Source organism: Trichoplax adhaerens, genomic scaffold, assembly GCF_000150275.1.
Source record: "Trichoplax adhaerens TRIADscaffold_3 genomic scaffold, whole genome shotgun sequence".
In the NCBI taxonomy this organism is placed as follows: Eukaryota; Metazoa; Placozoa; class Uniplacotomia; order Trichoplacea; family Trichoplacidae; genus Trichoplax; species Trichoplax adhaerens.
Window position 1 is genome coordinate 5,440,488 of NW_002060945.1, and position 19,595 is coordinate 5,460,082.

At 33.8% G+C, this 19,595-nt stretch overlaps 2 protein-coding genes across 2 annotated transcripts; one reads left to right on the forward strand and one right to left on the reverse strand.

Moving 5' to 3' along the window:
* Nucleotides 1–1,840: 1,840 nt before the first annotated feature.
* TRIADDRAFT_37385 (uncharacterized protein) lies at nt 1,841–5,231 on the forward strand (the record flags this gene model as incomplete). Its single annotated transcript, XM_002110486.1, has 6 exons — nt 1,841–2,071; nt 3,661–3,916; nt 4,149–4,289; nt 4,520–4,660; nt 4,810–4,929; nt 5,040–5,231. The coding sequence occupies exons 1-6, from the start codon at nt 1,893–1,895 to the stop codon at nt 5,229–5,231; spliced, it is 1,029 nt and encodes a 342-aa protein (XP_002110522.1). The 5' UTR covers nt 1,841–1,892.
* Nucleotides 5,232–6,644: 1,413 nt separating this feature from the next.
* Nucleotides 6,645–8,401, reverse strand: TRIADDRAFT_54631 (uncharacterized protein; the record flags this gene model as incomplete). The annotated part of the gene is made up of 8 exons (XM_002111036.1): nt 6,645–6,704; nt 6,857–6,935; nt 7,052–7,130; nt 7,344–7,467; nt 7,602–7,670; nt 7,913–8,004; nt 8,174–8,279; nt 8,378–8,401. The coding sequence occupies 8 exons, from the start codon at nt 8,399–8,401 to the stop codon at nt 6,645–6,647; spliced, it is 633 nt and encodes a 210-aa protein (XP_002111072.1).
* Nucleotides 8,402–19,595: the final 11,194 nt, after the last annotated feature.

Here is a 19,595-nt window from a genome sequence, read left to right on the forward strand (position 1 = left end):
GCCTACACATATATCATAGATACGCCTATATTGATATTGATATACAGGCATATTAAAATTGATAATACATAGTGCTACCGTCCTAATTTAGGATGCAGCACTGTGGCCTAACACGGAATTATGCAGATTAATACGTATGTATTGAAAGATAGTATCTACAAGAGGTGTAGTCTTTATACATCAATGAGTTGGATAGTACTTGGATGCTTAACTAGTTCAAGTTGTGCTCAATCATAACACAAATGATGAGCATCGACTAACGAAAAATCAATGTTTTAAGGTGGTTGCATCGATTGCGCTTTCTGGTCCTGGAATTCAGTATATCTTCTAGTCAGTTTTACAACTCTATTCCAAAGGAAGACGATCATCGTCATTTTTGATCGTTAATATTATTATTATTCTTGCCTTTCTGATTTTCCCTACTCATTTCCCTATCAAGTTAATGAGCCTAGTTACCGTTGAAATTAGAACAGGCATGCTGGAAAATGGCCAAGAATTTGCGTGCAAGGATGATGCAATCATACCTTAACTTGCCATCTCCCGTCCCGTCCGTCCCGCCGGCCGGCCGGCCTACGTGGCAAAATTGCCCTTTGCTTTGTTGACCTGTCTCCAATCGGAGGGGCTCCGATCGCGAGCTAGAATGACGATGTGTAAAAATATAGTAGTGAAAAGCAAGGTATTTTTACCACTGATTGAGTAGTAAACCTACAGAACTGATCACGTGAGTGATGACGTTTCGTACACCACCCACTTCTTACCCCAAATGGCAGGATCCTGCTATTTTCTAACCTTGTCATCCATCAAGACGAGAAAATGGACAGTCTGTTATGTATTTATGTCCTCTACTAGTTGCACTTGTTATTATCCAGTCAAGTACAGTAGAATCCTGGAGACTGATATTTCTTCTTTCTGCAAGTGCAATAGCTGATCGTGATGAGGTGAAGGATTGTGGTCATGATGCAGCTTAAAAAGATGATGCTGCATTCTATCTTGATGCAATACTAGCTATCTATTTCTTGAAATTACAGGATAGACCGTTATGAAAACTCTGATGACGAACAGTACAATTTACTCGCCTAATATAGAGTAGTCTACAGTATAAACTTTAGTTTTCTTTGTTCTTTCCTTCCTTGTTACAGTATATCTGATTTTTCTGTCTTGTAATGATATTTAATTGAAGTAAGAACGATCGAGGTAAGACATGGAGGTATTCTCCTTACTTCTATGGTAAAGACAACCAATATATAATGATATCCACGATAACCCACCCCATGCGATGATGTTGCTACTACGACAGTACTGTCAAAGTGTCAATTCCTCCTTACAACTCTACTGCAGACATTGATATAGATTGTCCTTGGCAGAAGAACTGATTGATGTCACTGAGTGATCTTGAGCAAGAAATTAGCAAGTCTTGTTGTATTCATTCATTTTGAGATTCAAAGCGATGAATAAGAACTACTCAAGGTCCCTGTTCAAAGCATGCATAGTGTCCAAGATGTTGCAAAATCTTCCACTGCAAGCTTGCATAGGTCATTTGCATCAAAGAGACAGGGACTACTCAACACGAATTCGAATTTTGGGTTTCGCTATCTGGTCTGTGCCATGCGTTCTAAATCGTGCTGGAGAAATCCACGCCAGTACAGTACAGTACTACACACTGAACTAGAGCGCGACCACCACGGAATCCAGGACGGACGCCCGTCACCTTTTCCTATACAGTATTTATACCCCAGACAAGAGGTCGTGACGACATCCGTTGACGTGACGCCTAACTGGCAGTAGAGCTTGACTGGATCTTTTTTCCTCTCCACTTTTCTCTTCAGCCATTTTTGGCCTTCTTTGCATCTCTTTTTCAAGCGTAGCCGCAAGGTAAAATTCAATCTAACATCATGGCTGATCATCCAGCACAATCCTTCGATACCGATTGCATGACTTTAACTCGATTTGTGCTCAATGAGCAGCAAAAATTTCCTCAAGCCAGTGGTGATTTAACGCAGTTACTCAATTCTTTACTGACAGCCATTAAAGCAGTTTCTTCGGCAGTCCGTAAAGCTGGCATAGCTAAACTGTAAGTTTCTCTGCTATCCAACATGGATTTCAATGTTATTTTTTACTAGCTTAATGCTTGACTAATGAGAGAGTGTATAGACAAGTCCATCATCCAATCCTGCTATGGGGGGGGGGACATTTAGTTTCAGTCATTTCTCTTCGATAGATCATTCAATGGCTTAGAACTCCTCTTGCTTGCCTTCGTAGTCGTAGTAGTTCGGAGTACGCCCTCTACAGCACAGAAAAGGCAAAGGATACTGTAGATACACTGTCGATATTGCTCAACATAACAGCTTTCATTCATAGATAGTTCTATCAAGAACGATCCAAAAACCCACTAGGCTTTGACCAGGGATGTCCCTGCTTTGACTATGGCTACATCGCTCGCAGTTTTTTCAGGACGATACGACCGTATCCTGACACTTTGATCCCTTGCGATCCAAAACATTTCCGGCTATCACTTCTTGACGTACTATATTGACAGTCAGGACATGATCGCCGCAGGCTGCCATGGTGATAAATAAAGGCAAATGAATAAAACGTAGGAAAAAAAAAGGTGGAGAATGACAGTATTGGCGTAGGTAGAATAGCAGGATTGACCTCTGTTTGATGTTCTCTTTCCACTGTTTGTATTAACTAGCGTATGCAATCAGCCAAGGTGCAATCAATTATGCTAATTCATGATTACCCAATCAACACCACAACTTTTTTCGTCAATCGCGCATTTGTAAGTCTACAACATGGTCTATTCCGATACTTATAAATACAAGTCGGTTTGAAGGGAATCAAAAGATCAGTGGATGGCTATGCTGCTACGTTGCAGCTGGAATCGGGATCGCGTCTTGCTGTTGAGTTGGTACCAGGACGAGGTTCTGGAGTGCAAGGTAATAGTAGTCCCTTGACGTATACTGCATTCAATGAAACTAAAGCCAGACTGCCATTTCTACCTTTGATAACCATCGGATAGACTAAGAAATGGAATCTTTAACAAGGATAGAACTGTATTGGCAAAAATGATTGTATAAACTAAATCACAGGCTCTTTTTTTGAATTAAAGGCAGTTCGAACCAGCACATTCATCATGCTGCTCTGCATGAATACACGAATAAACAATTTACCAGCTGACACGACTCTCTTCATTTGCTAAGTGCCCGTAACCTTGCAGGCATGACTGTGCTTAGCCCTTCCTCTTGCAACAAGCACAGAGAATAAGATGGAATCATATTGTCTACTAATAATATAATTTACATGTTTACTTACTGTTAGCCCTGGACAAAAAGGTCATACGTACAGTACAGTACAGTACAGTATCGCAGATAGAATGTTTACATAGCGTAACAACTCCAATTTTATATCCATTCTGAGTCAGTGATTTGGTGATGATGATAGCCTTTAAATATTACCCTTTACCCTGTATGATCTGTTTCCTTCGTACATATCGTCTATACAAAGTTATTTTAAAATTGAGATACATAAACCAAGTTTGGATCAACATTTTTCCTCTCTAATACACCTACATACAATTCATAAACCCATTGATTCTAAGATTCTCATGTCTTAAATAATTCACTAATTAATAAACTTTCTATCATTTTTATCGCCTAACAGCTTCGGTATTGCCGGTGAAATCAATGTGCAAGGTGAAGAAGTCAAAAAATTGGATGTCTTAGCTAATGAATTATTCATTAATATGTTAAAGTCATCCTACACTGTTGCTGCCATGGTATCGGAAGAGAATGAGAAAATGATTGAAGTAGAAACGGAGAAACAAGGAAAATATATCGTCTATTTTGATCCTTTGGATGGCTCCTCTAATATAGATTGCTTAGTTTCCATTGGTTCTATATTTGCGATAGGCAAAAAGGTACATCACAACAGTCTATACTATGTTGCAAACGTGTATTAATGCATTATAGATCGCAATTTTATCATTTATAGTCGAAATGAAGGATGGCCTTCACTGTTAATGTCGTCTTCAATACAGTACGATTAATTGTTTATTAGCTACTTAATAACCCTGTAAAAAAATAGCAATTACTCAATTAAATTTGAATTAAACTACGTATTCTTGGAACTATCTTGTACGTATACCTTAGAATTGTGATGGAACGCCAACTGAAAAAGATTGCCTTTGCAGCGGTCGCAACATTGTTGCTGCTGGCTACGCCTTATATGGCAGTGCTACCATGGTTGTTTTATCAACTGGTAATGGTGTCAATGGATTTACCTTAGATCCAGTAAGTGTAAAAGTTGTGTTACTGTACAGTACAATTGAACCGCTTGATGTGTCTCAAAATATCACAAATTTCCTGTCGCAACTGTTATACCGTAAATTTTTGCTCTTTATAATTAATTTTACAACGCGTATGTAGGCATAACCATTAACCACTTGTACCCGTAAATAGCTTGATATTATCGATGATACTATTATACCTAAGATAAATATTCTATCAAATGCGTTATGTAGTCTATCGGAGAATTCGTCTTGACTCATGCAGATATGCAATGCAAACCGAATGGCAAAAAAATCTATAGCTTGAATGAAGGCTATGCACAATATTTTGATCCTGCTGTAACAGAATTTTTGGAAAGGAAAAAGTTTCCCAAAGTATGGCCTAAAATAATTTCATCGCTAACAAATTATGCTTTTTATAATAAAGCTAAAATTCTTGAAAATTTTTGTCTTTTTTGTATCATATAACTTACAATCTACTGTAAGTTTACACTTATTCATTTACTACTTCGTTCCTTGTTTAGGATGGCTCTGCGCCTTATTCTGCTCGATACGTCGGTTCTATGGTATCGGACGTTCACAGGACGCTGATGTATGGCGGTATTTTTATGTATCCTGCTAATGTAAAGAGTCCTAAAGGCAAAGTAAGATTAATTAATTGATTCAATATATCAGGTTCAGCGCGAATGTCTTTTAGTCATTGCTGGTCAATTGCATAAATAAATAAAATTATGTTATTATTTAATTTCACCAGTTGAGATTATTGTATGAATGCATACCAATGGCGTATGTAATGGAACAAGCTGGTGGTCTGGCAACTACAGGCGAGAAAGATATCTTGGACGTTGAACCGAAATCAATCCACGATCGTTGCCCCATCTTCCTTGGCTCAAAGCGTGACGTAGAAGACGTCATAGATCTATACAGTAAACATAAGTCGGGTTAATTCTGACTACTCTTAATTATGACGAAAGCCTGTTTTCGTATTGTAGTCGTTTTATTTCATCTATTGCTTACGTTTATGTGTATTGCAATATCAATTAATAATCATATTATGGACGACATTACGATTTACTGAGTGCGGTATACTGGGATATAGCCTCAAATGAATTCAAATTATTTCATGCTCTTCATGTCTTTTGATTAAACAATTTTTAGTGGCTAAATTTAGAAGGTAGTCAATACTAGATTACTTTTAATGGGCTAATAAGTACTCTTTAAGATTATATCTAATTAGTTAAGATCATTCTGAAGTATAACTAAACCTGGATGTACTGCTTGATGTAATGGCAATAAAGAGTACTTCAGTAAAATTAGTATTACCTTAACGTTTAGTACGATTGAATTCCGCTTACTGGATATTTTGTAAGGATGTTTAGTGTTTTAAAGAACGCACCAATGAGGTAGATAAGATAGGTCACTACCTATGGTATTTTGCATCTCGTACTACAATACTGCATCTAATCGATTTTGTTATAAAAATCTTTAGTTTCGTATATTAAAAAAACGTCTAAGCTTCTTGTCGATCAGCTAATCGGCACAGTTAATATCTCAGTTGAGCAGAATATTTTAGAAAGTTAAAAGATACACACCCAAATAAAAGAAAATTTACAAAGTACTCACCAGCCTTAGCTGTTATGATAGTTACCAAATTTTTATTATTCTTATAACAAAATTAAAATAAATGACCACCTATACAAGTGTATAGGTTATCAAGGTCTTAGATAGCTATTAGCTTTCTATGAAAACATCAACAAAATTGTCTCGTCGTCACAAATATAAAAATATAATTTTAGCGATTGATATTATAGTTATTAGGCCATAATTGGTGATGATACTGCAACACATTAAGATGAATAGGTACGCACTGTAGAAATAGGTATAAGATCCATGTAATCGATAAGTAATGATCACATTTTGTCATAGCCAGTCCTTATTCAAAGGCTGTTAATAAGTTACTCGGTAAGCACCAGTACTCATCTTAGTGTCATTATACAGTTGAAAGAGCGATCAGCAAAAGAAGTAGAGAAAATTTGCCGGCAACTTGTATACAATCGGATCGAATAGAGCCTCGTACATTTCGCCAAGGGTATCTTAAACTAAATAACTACATTGCTAGTAATTACGATATATAAAAATACGACGTGCGCATAAACGAAATTATAAAAATAAATTGAAGTCATTATTTGGTATGCCCGTATAACTTGACAGGCAAGCAAAAAAACACCTAGTAAAACCAATAAATCAGTGTAATTGGATTAATTGTACAATCTTCGAACAAGTGTCATTTATAATTTGAAAACGCATTGGCTTAGATATAGTTTTATGCCTTAGGATTATAGTTATAGAAGTACTAATATTATTTAGCTGAATCATCTTCTTCTTCGGCTGTCTCTCCTTGTTTCAGTTTATCGATTATCTGTAAAGTAGATAGTTTGTAATATAACTTTAGCATAGGTCTACTGTATATTGTATTTTAGGAATACGAAAATGTCCTTTTCTAGAAATACGATCAATATCATTTAAATAAACACTTTTTGATTTAACGATAAATGACAGAAAAATTCTTACTCCTTTCAGTCTGGCAATTTCTTTGCTTTCAGCGTTCTTTTTAGCATCATTAGTGATAAGTTTGACACGAGAAGCATAGCTATAAAAAGTTTAATGGAATAGAGAGAATAAATGGGTCATCAGGATTTTCATTTAATTGACATTTAAAATTCCTAATTTAAATTTCTCAATTACATATTTTATAATGGCGCTTACGTTAATGATACAAGAGTTTCATCAGTATTGTAATCAGCTGGTGAGATGTTTACAAACATAAGAGTTTTTGCATTACCACCTAAATAAGAATCATTTAATGTTAGAAAATGTAACAGAGAACTTAAAATTTCTCAAGCAAAGATAAATTTATTATTATGGGATGTTATTAGAACAGTTTTCCTGAAGTTTGGATAAATTAACTTGTTTAACTTCTACTGTATTGCTTTAAAATTAGACGGTATTTCAGTATGACAATTTTTAACTAATCTGAGTCTATGATGATACAACGTACCTAGTGAATCCTGCATTAACATGGTTAACTTGTTATTACGATATGGAATGAAAGATTGTTCACTGGATAATGCAGCAATAACGTCTCCCAATGCGCTTAAACTTTTATTAATTGATTGTGCTTCCTAAATATACAGCAATGTTTCATTATAAATTAAAATAATTCCATAATATTCCAGCGAGACCATTTTTAATTTCTTTTAAATGAGACAAGTAAAGTTTAGCTTTCAATAATGCGAATTTTCATATAATTCCATACTTTTAACTGTGCTGCTGATGCTCCTGTTTTAGCGGCTCTTTCAGATCCAGCCAAATCGACCAGACTTAGCTAAGTAGCAAAAAGCAATGTGATTAATAGGTATGATGAAATTTTACAATTTTTGCATGATTGCCAATATCGTTTTTGATTGAAATTGTGCCACGTTGCAATCGTTGATCAGATTTAGTTAAATTTTTATATTAATTGATAACATGCAATCAAGCTGATTCTCATTGGAATTTCTAATTAGTTATTCAAAATCGTGTTAAGAATTATATCAAATAATCATAATTTTAGGAAAAATCTCTTACCTTGCCGTTAATCTTATTACCAGTGGCTAAATTTGTACTTTCAATAATAATACCAATAACTAAATGAGACCTGGAGCTTTCAGAATTCATTTCTATTTATTAAAGGAATTGAGACAATTTTTTACTAGATTACAATTGACAAGATTCTATCTAAAACTATCATTACTTTATGGGAAAAGTAACGAATTTAAAAGTTGCAGAGTTATACAAGTATTTATCTATTTCGGCCCATTATCAGAAAATAGTAGCTAATTTACTCACTTGTCGAAGCAGTATGCCTATTTTTAGATCCTTCTTCGAATATAGTCATCAATTCGGAACTCGTTTCTGCGTATTTTATATTTGAATTGGTAATTCTAACCATGCCCTATATCAACAAGATTATTCAATAAAAAATCCTTCTTAGCTACCTTATATTTTTCGTTATGTCATGATACATTAAATAAATGATTAAGAGAAACTTACATTCTTATCTTTCTTAATATCCATCTTTGCTGGTTGATGTAAAGTCAAGGAAAAAAAAATTCCTCATGTTGACGACTCCATTCACAAGTCGAAAAAAACAACATAGTTTATTATAAACTTTCGCTAATAATTGTATATTATTTATTATAAAAAGGATATCTCAGAATTGACTGCCGCCAGCAGGTCCAATAAGCGATCGTTGTATAACTCCAACATGTAACAGGATATTTTGAATGTATATTTTTTCCTGTAACAATCCCATTAATCAGATTTGTTATTAAAAGTTGAATGTTATAGAATAAAAGATATCAATAACTTTTGCATTATTTACTCATTCTCTTTGACCAAGTTGAAGATTCTATCAAATGCTCTTGGAGCAATACCAGGATATTTCATGTCGCCATCACCAATCATGGTATAAGTAAATATAGTTAAGGTAAATTTAGTCTCTCAGCTGGTATAATTAAAGTACGATCATGAAGGTTATTATTTTTGACGTGAAGAAGTATCTCACACGAATAATTATTTATCTCTCATGGTAGTGCAAGCTGATTTTAAGCTATATTCTCTAATAGAGCACACCGTAAGGTTATATTAAAAGCAATAAGGAGTAGATAAATTATGTTCGTTCTAATCATGATGAAAAAGGATATGTTTTTCCAGAGCCAGTTTGACCATAGGCAAAAATACATACGTTGTAGCCGTCAACAGCCGATTGGACTAAATTCTACAGGTTAACATGAGGTTTTAAATGAATTACTTAATTTCAGTATAACAGAAAGGTATTTTATTTCCAGAATTAAATAGCATAGTGTAAGTGAGATAGTATTAATAGATGATAATACAGTTAAAGGAAAAAGGATTTCCTATCGAGAACGTTTGCTTACATAAGTATCTTCAAAAACTCTCTCTTGTGATGAATCTGGCATGAAAATCTGATCAAATTGAAATTCTTTCTTTCCTTTATGGCTTGAGACATTAATCGAGTATTCATCGGGTGATTCAATAACGGAATAATTATTCTGATTTAGAGTGGGTAAGGAAACAAAAAATTATCAATTAATAATAAGCTTGAAATATAGGCCAAGATTTCAATCATTAATCGTTTGAGATGTGATATGGAAGAGGGTAATATAATCACAATATCGATAAATGTATACAGTATAATATATTAATTAAGCAGAACCAAAATAAGCATAGATTAATTTAACTTACCCTCTCCTTTTCACTAGAACTAAGTGGACGAGCACGACAATAAACGCGGATTTTTCCTTTCATATCTTCAATAATATTGTAGTACTTCTTTCTTAATAACTAAATTGGGATATAAACATATATGAATTAATGAATTATCAAATTTTACAGCATTTACACGCAATAAATGTATTATAATACTGCCAATTTTTACTAATAGCTAAAGAAATAGTTCCATCATGGCAGACTTACCCTTTCAGTATTAAAGTTCTCGCTTAAGGTCTTGTTGTCAGTTTCTAAATTGCTGACTTTTTTTTTAAGTTGATCTCTTTCTTCCATAGCTTGCAATCCTTCCTGTAATTTAAAATGTCCATTAATTGGGTTTACAATCGATATAAAAAGAATTTATTTAATTAAGGACATGGAATCAATCAACTAAACCCACTAAAATGCTCTTATATTTATACTGATAGTTATACCTGAGCAGCTACGCCTAATTTGGCAATCTCCGCCTCGTTTGCTTTATTTTGAGTGTCTAAACTGTTATAGTCCTATAAGATAAAGTATCAAAAAATATATGTTCTATTATGACGCATACTTTTAATAGAGCTTTGCATTTCCAATCTAGTAATAAATTGTAAGCAGTTCGCATTTATTCGTGTTTACGGTACTATACCTTTTTCAATTGAGCAAGTTCTTCTTCCGTTTTAGCTAATGTACTTTGCGTTTTTTCCAATTTATTATTGGTTGAATCTAGTTGCTTTTGGATATCTGTAGTATGTAATTATAACAGTTACTTAAATATTATATTACTAAAGTTTCTGTCAATCACGTTATATCTCTCGCATTTTTATTACAGTAGTGTAAGAAAAAAAACTTCCAATAAACTAACCCTTGATTTGTTTCTCAGCTTTCTTTAATGCTGCTTTCTAAAATATGGAAAGTTAAAAATAATTGGTTGAATAATAATTGTAGATGAAGTAAAATTGTTATGAGCTGTCTATAATCCGCGGGTATTTACCAAAGGTAACTCAAAATTGCAAGGAGAAATAAAATTTATCATGGGCTAATAATATCTCTAAATATTGTTTTGAACTCACATCTTCTGCTAATTTTAATTTCTCTTTCATTTCTTGTTCATATTTCTTATACTTCAGTTGTTCTTCGGTAACATTCTTCTTTAAGTTAGCAACTTGTTCTTGAAGATTTTTCATTTTTTCTTGCATTTTAGGATCCACTTTTGGACCATCATTTTTCTTGGTTTTAATATCAACTTCTAGAGATTTTATCTTTTAGAACAAAAAGTAATAATCAGATTAAGTTGATTCCAATACTATAGCAGGTCTCATCTATTGAGGGACTTTAATATCTAGTGTTTCTATTAATATTCATATCATTTAAAATGCTTAGAATAAGAAGCAATAATCGAATTAAGTTGATTCTAATACTATAGTAGGTCTCGTCTATTGAAGAACGCTAATGTCTAGTATTCTTATTAACTTTCATACCATTAAAATGCTTAAGAAATAAATGATACTAGCGCAGTTAATTATCAGTATTGCTTAGAGAAAAAATTATAATAACTGTAAATAAATGTTTTCTAATATTTTTAATTAACGGGTACCAGTCTAATAAATTAATAGCAAGATTACTTTCTTAAGTATTATGGAAGAATTGCTCGTACCTTTCCTTCTAGAGCTGCAACCTTATTCTTTTCTTGTAGCGCTCTTTCGTTTTCTTTCTCTTGATTCTTTTTCATTATTTCTTTAACTTGTTTATCCTTATCAGCACGCATCTTATCATTTTTTGCCTTCGAAAATTAACACATGATTAGTTCATAGGCAATACTACGCTGAAATAGCCTTTTCCATGATGCTAAAAAAGTGGAATTATACTATAGCAGTTAAGATAATATACTGCGGTAAGTTTGCATGATGCAATACTAAAGGAATTGATCTAGTAACCAATCCCCTAATATTACCATGTCGAATCATAAAAAATTACATCAATTTTTCTAATCTTAGGATCCATACAGCAAATGTAATTGAATTGCAAAGAGAAATTCTTACCTTTAGATCTGTAGCAGTCGATTTTTCTTTCGCTAGCGATTTCTTAATTGAGTCCACCTCCGTTTGCAGTTCCTTAACTGCATTTTGCGCTTTTGCAGCTTTTTCATTCGAGCTTTGTTTTTCTTTTTCTAAGGTTTTCTATAAAAAAGTTTAGAATTAAACATTAATTGTATGATAATCCATGAAAAGGTTGAAATATGGATGATCGATAAAGAATTTATAGAGAATTATAATTGAGAATGAGTTAATACAACTAGCGATGAGTGGATATTTTACATTTCTATCTATCCGACATACAATTTTAGCCATATATTGTTTCATTTCTTTAGCTGTATCGATAGGAACTGCCTTAAGTTGAGCATTTTGTAAACTCTCAATTGTGGCCGTTGCTTCATCCAATGCCTAAGTTAATATTTAAGAGAATATTAATTATTAATATTGCAGAAATACTGGTGTAGCTAGCATGTACAATATTTGGTTTTCACGCATAAAATATCTACTATGCGTATTTGGTATAATATCTCTACAATGTTGTAACTTTCAGTTAAAGGACGGCAGATGGATTATTGAAATAACAACTTATTCAAATAACGTTTTCCTATAGGATCTAAGCTCTTAGATAGCACTGTGACGTAGAAGAAATTTTACCTTCTGCTTAGTATCGATTTCAGCTTGTAAATTATTTTTAACAGATTCAATCTTTCTAGCTGTTTCTTGATTATCATCCGATGAATTCTCCTTCAAAGCTTGCAGCTCCTGTCGACGATATATTAATTAGTTCGGATATTTGCTAATTTTTATTTAATTCTAAGTTGTAATTCAATTTTTCTTTGCTTTACTAGCTAGGCTACAAAAAAGTGTAATTCTACCTCCTTTAAAGCCTCTAGTTCTTCTAGATGAGAGGCGTGATTTACACGTTCTAATTCCAATTCCGATTCCAATGTTTGAACCTGACCTTGTAGAGCAGCTAGTTGTTGTTCTACCTCCTAAAGTAGATAACGAATGATATGATTTTATCGATTGCCTTTATTTACTATCATCAATTGCTTCATTATTTTTACCTCCAGATTCTCTGTATTGACTTCAATGGGTGCAACGACTGGAACTGGAGCTGGAGCTGGAGCTGGAGCACTGGTAACGGCAACAGCTGTAACAGCTGTAGCAGTTGCTGCTGCAGCAGCATCGGATAATTTACTATTTAATTCTTCGATTTGCTGCTTTAATTCAGCTATTTTGCTTTCTAGCTCTTGGTTTGAATCTTGTAATTTATCCACAGAATCGGTTAGTTGTGATTTCTTCTCTAAGAGTGCATCTCTTTCTTCGGTAATATCCTTTAGTTGATCTTGTAGATCAGCAATTTGAGCCTCAAATACAGCTAAAGTTTATAAAATTCAAACAGATTTATAGCATCTAGAATAGGCTTATCATTAATGTATGTTCGGTTGTATATCTCAAGCAAAATCAAATCGTAGACTGGCTATATAATTCGATCCTAGTTTAAAAGTTATTTTACCTGTTGAAGCTGATGCTGTTTCTTGAACTACCAGATCATCAGGCACAACTCCATCACGTAACATGGTTAGTGCAGCAACTGTTCCTTCAGCTTGATGCAATAGTTTTTCTTTATCTTCTAACTGTGCTTGGAGCGCCTTAAGTTGATCTTCCCTATATACAATATGGTGATTAGCAATGTCAATAATTTGTAGCTGTAAAATGTCCCCAAAATGTGGGCTCATAATAAGTTAAAATCGGATTGTATCTGGGCAAGAATTTTTACATCGTTTAACGCTCTTACCTGTCTTTATCGTCTGCTTTGGGGCCATCCTCTTTCTCAACTTGTTTTTCTAACTTGCCAATCTGTTCTTGAAGCTCTTCTCGTTCTTTAGTGATGCTGTCTTTCTGCTTTTCAGCGTCATTAATATCTTTATCGACATGTTCGGACTTTGCAGCACCCTCTGATTTAGTTTCATTGATTACAACTTGAAGGCTATTCTGTAGCATAACAGCCTTAGCTTCTGCTTTCTTCAAATCTTCCATCATGGTAAGCATTCTTTGATTCAAGCGTTTATTTTCCTTTTCCAGATTTTGATTTGACTGCACAGTATCCTCTACTTTACGTTCTGCTTCTTTTAGATTTCTTTCAGCCTCTTTTTGCGACTGCAATGATTTATCCAGATTAGCTTTAACTTCATCTAATTCCTTTTGCAGCTTTTCTGTTTGTTCCTTGGCTGCAGCAACGGCAGCCGGATCCATCACTGGGATAAACAGGGATAAAATTGTCATACATGGTTCAATTTTAGATATCAAACAATATTTGATCTATGTTCTAGTCTAGTTGCGTAACAATAATTGAGTTCTAAAATATATTTCAGGATAATTGAAACCTAAATTGTAATTGGTATTATTTTCATATTTCAGTGGCATAGCTCTTTTTAACTAATCAATCGACTAATGGAGTAAATCTCTAGATCTGTGTCGGTATATTATTATGATCAAAGAAACAGATTAGTGTTGTTTATTCATACCTGGCCTATCAACAGGTTTTTCGACATAAACCGTCTCAGTTTTAATAACTACTTGCGGTTCTAGCTGAGGCAATTCTGCTACATTGCCCTCCTTTAGCATCTTTTGAACTTCAAGTTGTTGTTCATTTGTATTTATTTTTTCATCCAAAGCTTGCAATTCAGCTTGCAAATCAGCTTGTAGTTGTTCTTTTACTTCATCTCTGCATGATTGATATGGTCAATTAGATGCATACTATAGCCATAAAGATTGTTCAAAATTGAAAAATTAATACGAACTCTTTAGGTTCCTGAGATTCTTCAACTTCTTGCGATTTTTCTTCGGTATTATTAAGCTCTTCTAATTTTTGTTGTAGTTCAACTTTTTTTGCATTAAGTTCTTTAGCCTCTGATTCAGCTTTTTCTAATGTTTCATCGGCTGATGTTTTAATGGCTTCATTTGTAGCTACTGTAGCCAGTACTGCTTGTAAACGTTCTTGTAATGCGTTATACTGTAGTTTAACAGCGTTTAATTCCTAAAAGCAGAAAAATTTGTAAGTATATTAACATGTTTTATCAGCTACAGACGAATGATACGGTAGTCTCTAAAATACAAATATTGATCATTATATCTAATCGTAATCCGTTGCTTGAGAGAAAAAATGAAGTTAAAATATGATTAAGATTAGAAGAGCTATGAATTTTTACCACTTTAGCGGCAGTAGCTTCTTCTTCTAGTCTCTCTTTCTCTTCTAGGCTTATTCCTTGCGGTTGAGGTGGAGGAGCAGATGTTACTAATGCTTCTGTTGTAACGACAGCAGCAACTGCTGCCTCTTGGTTTGCGTCTACGGTATCAGCCCTATAATATTAAGAAGAAATCGAACGAAAAGATTTTAAGATGAGGTAACTCCTGATCATTTACCATTTAAAATTTCTAGTATGTTTAACTTGTTTCTACTATATTATGCCTACAATATTATAGAAATGAGAGTTAAAAATTTCCTTTGGAATTGATAATTGGATAGCTGTAATCTTTAACTCGAAAGTAATAGTAAAGTAATTGCTCATCGTCACATCATCTCAGACACTAATGACCTTTTCAGTAGTCTTTCTTTTTCTTCTTCCCATGATTCCTTTTCTTTCTCATGCTGATCGATTTGCTCTTTTAACTTATTAATATCCTCATCGAAATTTTCTCTTATTCTTGCAATATCTTTTTCGTGATCATCATTAATGGATTGAATTTTTTCTTCTAATTTAGACTTGTCCGATTGCATTAAAGCTGCCGCATCTTCCAGATCTATAACCCAGAAATAAATTACATTAGGCTCGGCTGATATGAAACAACCTAGTATCAATGGATATACACTCTACTATTGATGTATTGAAAAATTTTATTGGAAATTAACCTGCTGTGTATTTGGCTCTTTCAGTATCTAACTGTTTGGTTAATTCGTTAATCATGTCCACCTGGAAAGCAAAATTTTTATCATATCAATAATACTGTGATATACGTATACCCTCTGCTATAGCCTATAACCAAGCAATATCATTATATTACTTTTTCTTTCTCTATTCTTTCATATTCCTCTTTATTATAAAGCATCAAGGCTCGATTCTCTTTCATTAGTGTTGAATTCTTGTCGGTTAGGCTCTAAATGGTTAAAAAAAATGAAGTATTCATAAATCAATGTATATTATCATATCGATCTTGGTCACTAGAATAGCAAGATTTTCTAGTTTAACCGTTAAATGTTACTCTGGTAGCTTATCTAAAATCTACTTATCACCACAATTGCTCTCCTACATTTAAGGAAGAATTCCAATATTCCTCTTTGTTGCTTAAATCATTCCTATGTATTGTTATGACCTCCTTGAACATAGTGATTTTGCTGTTGTGATGAGTTCTCAAATTAATAACGAAATGATTGAATTGATTCTACAAGGGAGTCGATGTTCAATAAAATAATACCCGATTAAACTTGGAAATAATTGATATCTCAAATTGAAGAGAATATAACGTCAATAGTTTTACTTGTGTATCATCTTCAATATTCTTATAAGTTTCTTCAATTTGGGTTACAATACTCAAGTGATTGGCTTTCATTTTCTTCATATCTTCGGTAATCTATTTTATAACATCGAGAATATCATACAAAGTTTATGAAAGATACTACATTAGGTTAAGTACTGACTAAGCAAATTCAAATAAGCCATCGTCGAAGAACAGCTACCTTAGTGAGACAATCTTTTGCTTGACTCCACGGCACATAAGCACTGGATTGAAGCGCTGTTACAGGTTGGGCAAGAAGTGAATTATTGGATGATCTTCGATCTTCGCCAGCTAAATTATAAATGTCAAAGTAAAGCTTTGTATTTCATGATGTGTATACTACGGCTAACTAAATCGGTACATAATATATTTACGATATTTTCAAATTGACATAATCATATTGAGATACTAACCACGTTCTCGGATAGATCCAGTAACAGATTTTTTGGATATATTGGATCCACGCTAATATAAGAAATAGCACAAGTAAATTGAGACACATTGAATAAAAAATGTTAGATTCTGTCCATACACTTTAAAGTCATTAACGTAAAGATTCGATACTTACTCTGGATAACGATTCATTCTTTTCATTTTGTCTTTCTATTTCTGAAAGGGAACGTAAGCTAGTAACACTTCCAGATTGTTCACCATTAGTGACATTTTTATTAGAACGAACACTTGTTGTACTACCCATAGGTTGCGAAGATTCTCCTTTAGTTTGTTGGCCATTGCGTAAACTAGATCGACTACCTGTCAGCTGAGTCGTTTCGCCGTTAGCTTGTTCGATTTTAGGTAAACTTATCTTGTCTCCTGTCTCAACAGGAGTATTTTCACCAATGATTTCTTCCTTTAAGTTGATTTTACTACCAGTTTGATTGGCATTATCGACTGGTTCTTTACTTCGTACACTGATTACACTGCCAGATTTAGAGTTTGCAGTTTGATTTTCTGCAGGTTGTTGGCGATTTCTTAAACTTACTTGGCTCCCAGTTTTAGAATTTGGGACGTTTTCTGATACTTGTTGATTTCGAAGACTGACTTGACTTCCAGCTTTGGAATTTGGAATTTTAGTATTCTCTGATGCTTGTTGATTGCGTACGCTGACTTGACTTCCAGCTTTGGAATTTGGAATATTAGTGTTCTCTGATGCTTGTTGATTGCGAACACTAGCTTGACTTCCAGTTTTGGAATTTGAAATGTTAGTATTCTCTGATACTTGTTGATTGCGAACACTAGCTTGACTTCCAGATTTAGAACTTGGAACTTTTTTCTCATTCGATTCCGGCTGTTTTTGAAGATTTGGATTGCTATTAGTTACTGCTGAATCTGTAGCTGGTTGTTGTTTTTCACGTAGACTAGCGTGGCTGCCGTTGATGGTAGGCTCGTTTCCGTTTATGACCTTAGCTTCTGCATTATTTTCGTCTATAAGAAGTTGGATAAGGATAAGAGATAAATTCTTTTTAGAACTTTTAGGACGTATTGATTAATGCTACATCAACGCATAAATTAGTAATCGAATATTTTATTAAGTTGAATCAGACCTTTTGCAGCTTTCTTATTCGCTGAGGCTGGTCGGCTTGGCGTTTCTTCCACCATGAAAGCATTACGTTTAGCGGATGGTGGTCGACTATTGCTAGCATCATTTTTACTACTCTTGTTTGCTGTGCTAGGCCTACTCGTGTTAACTTCTTGTTTCTTTGCGGCTGACGTGGGACGACTACTCGCTTGTTTATTATCTTCTGTGCCATTAACTGTCTTTGGTTCTGAAGATGATTCTGCATTAGGTTTGAAGCCATTTTTAGCTGATCCTGGTCTAGCCGTTGCGGATGGTGGACGCCCTGATTTGGATGCAGTTCCAGGACGTTGGCTAGCACTTGTTGGTCGACTCTGTGAGGGATTGATTTATTTTTAGTTAGACTAATTTAATTGTATATTGGTTTCTGAAGGTACGATTAAATTAATTCAGTTCTTCATCTATTAATACTACTATACCTGAGGAGGACCCATAGGCTCATCTACTATCGATCCAGGCAAGCTGGCAACATCGGCAGCAATAGAATGTGTTGTGCTATGAATACTAGCGGTTTCTGGATCTTTTCGTTGTTGGACAACGACATCGTGTTCATTGTCATCAACTTTTTGATTATCAAATTCTTTAATTCGACTTTTTCCGGCGGAAGATCCTAGAATTGATTACATTTAAAATAAAAATTAAGATATAGCCTGTTTAAAGGATAATTATCTCATTTTACAAGTTTATGTATCGAGAATATTTTAAAATTTTTGACTACAACTCATTCCAATACGGGTCCTCCATTATGATGCTTAAAAAAAGTACTCTCTTCATACGACATTTAATCAAATTACCAGTACTTGAAATTTCCATATTAATTTATGCTGTTGATAAGTTTATTCTGTTTAACTTGTTATAATAGAATGTTATTTACAGTTACGCTTATAATATTCTGCAACTTTGAACTATCGGTTGATCCGGTAGTACGGTATTAATTAGTAGACATTATAACTTTCTAACGATAATCATAATTGTCATATCACCTATGCGACGATTTTATTTTCTCAAACATTTGTGGCCTAGCATTACAGTTAGGATTGATGATACTATTCTTTTCTAACTATAAAAAATATTTTGCAATGCAATATACTGAGAAGCGCTTAAGTAAAATGGATGCTGTGATTTTTTTCTAATACGTCTATCAGTGTTCGATACAGCGGGTATCAAGAAAATAAAATCTTCCTGACTAGATTATCAACGTTATCATTGGCATTGAATTATATCTTTAGTTACTTTTATAGGACGATAATATAGACTATCAAGCGATAAATTACTTTATTCCTGATTATTGTAGTATAAAGCGTATTATGCTTTGATTAATAGTCAAGATAAATACGACCACCATATTATTTTATTGGCATCGCCCAGAATACAATACTATAGAATCCCTAAAAATGATGTTTTATCCTCTTCAAAAAGGATAAAATTTTATCATTCCAGTTACTAGATTGATGATTACCTCGTTTATTACTTCCAGATTGTACCGCAACTGGTTCTACCTTGGTTTTGCGTTTTTTAACGGCTACGGAAGCCATGTTTATTAGTTTGATTTAATATGCTTCGATGATTATTCGACGGTATATTGATACACTGTTCGCTCTCTCTTACTATAAGTATATGACATCCAGCGGAGATTCTATTGGAATACAGTAGAAACTTGATCCATGAACAGTTTTATGATCCTTTTAACATCGATGATTCTATGAAACAATATAGCTAAAAATGGATATGATAGAATGTATAAGATTACAATTAGCCTAACAGACGTCATTAACCAATGATCTGGTTGCTAATGGCAACATGAAGTGGAAACAAAGGTTGGTGA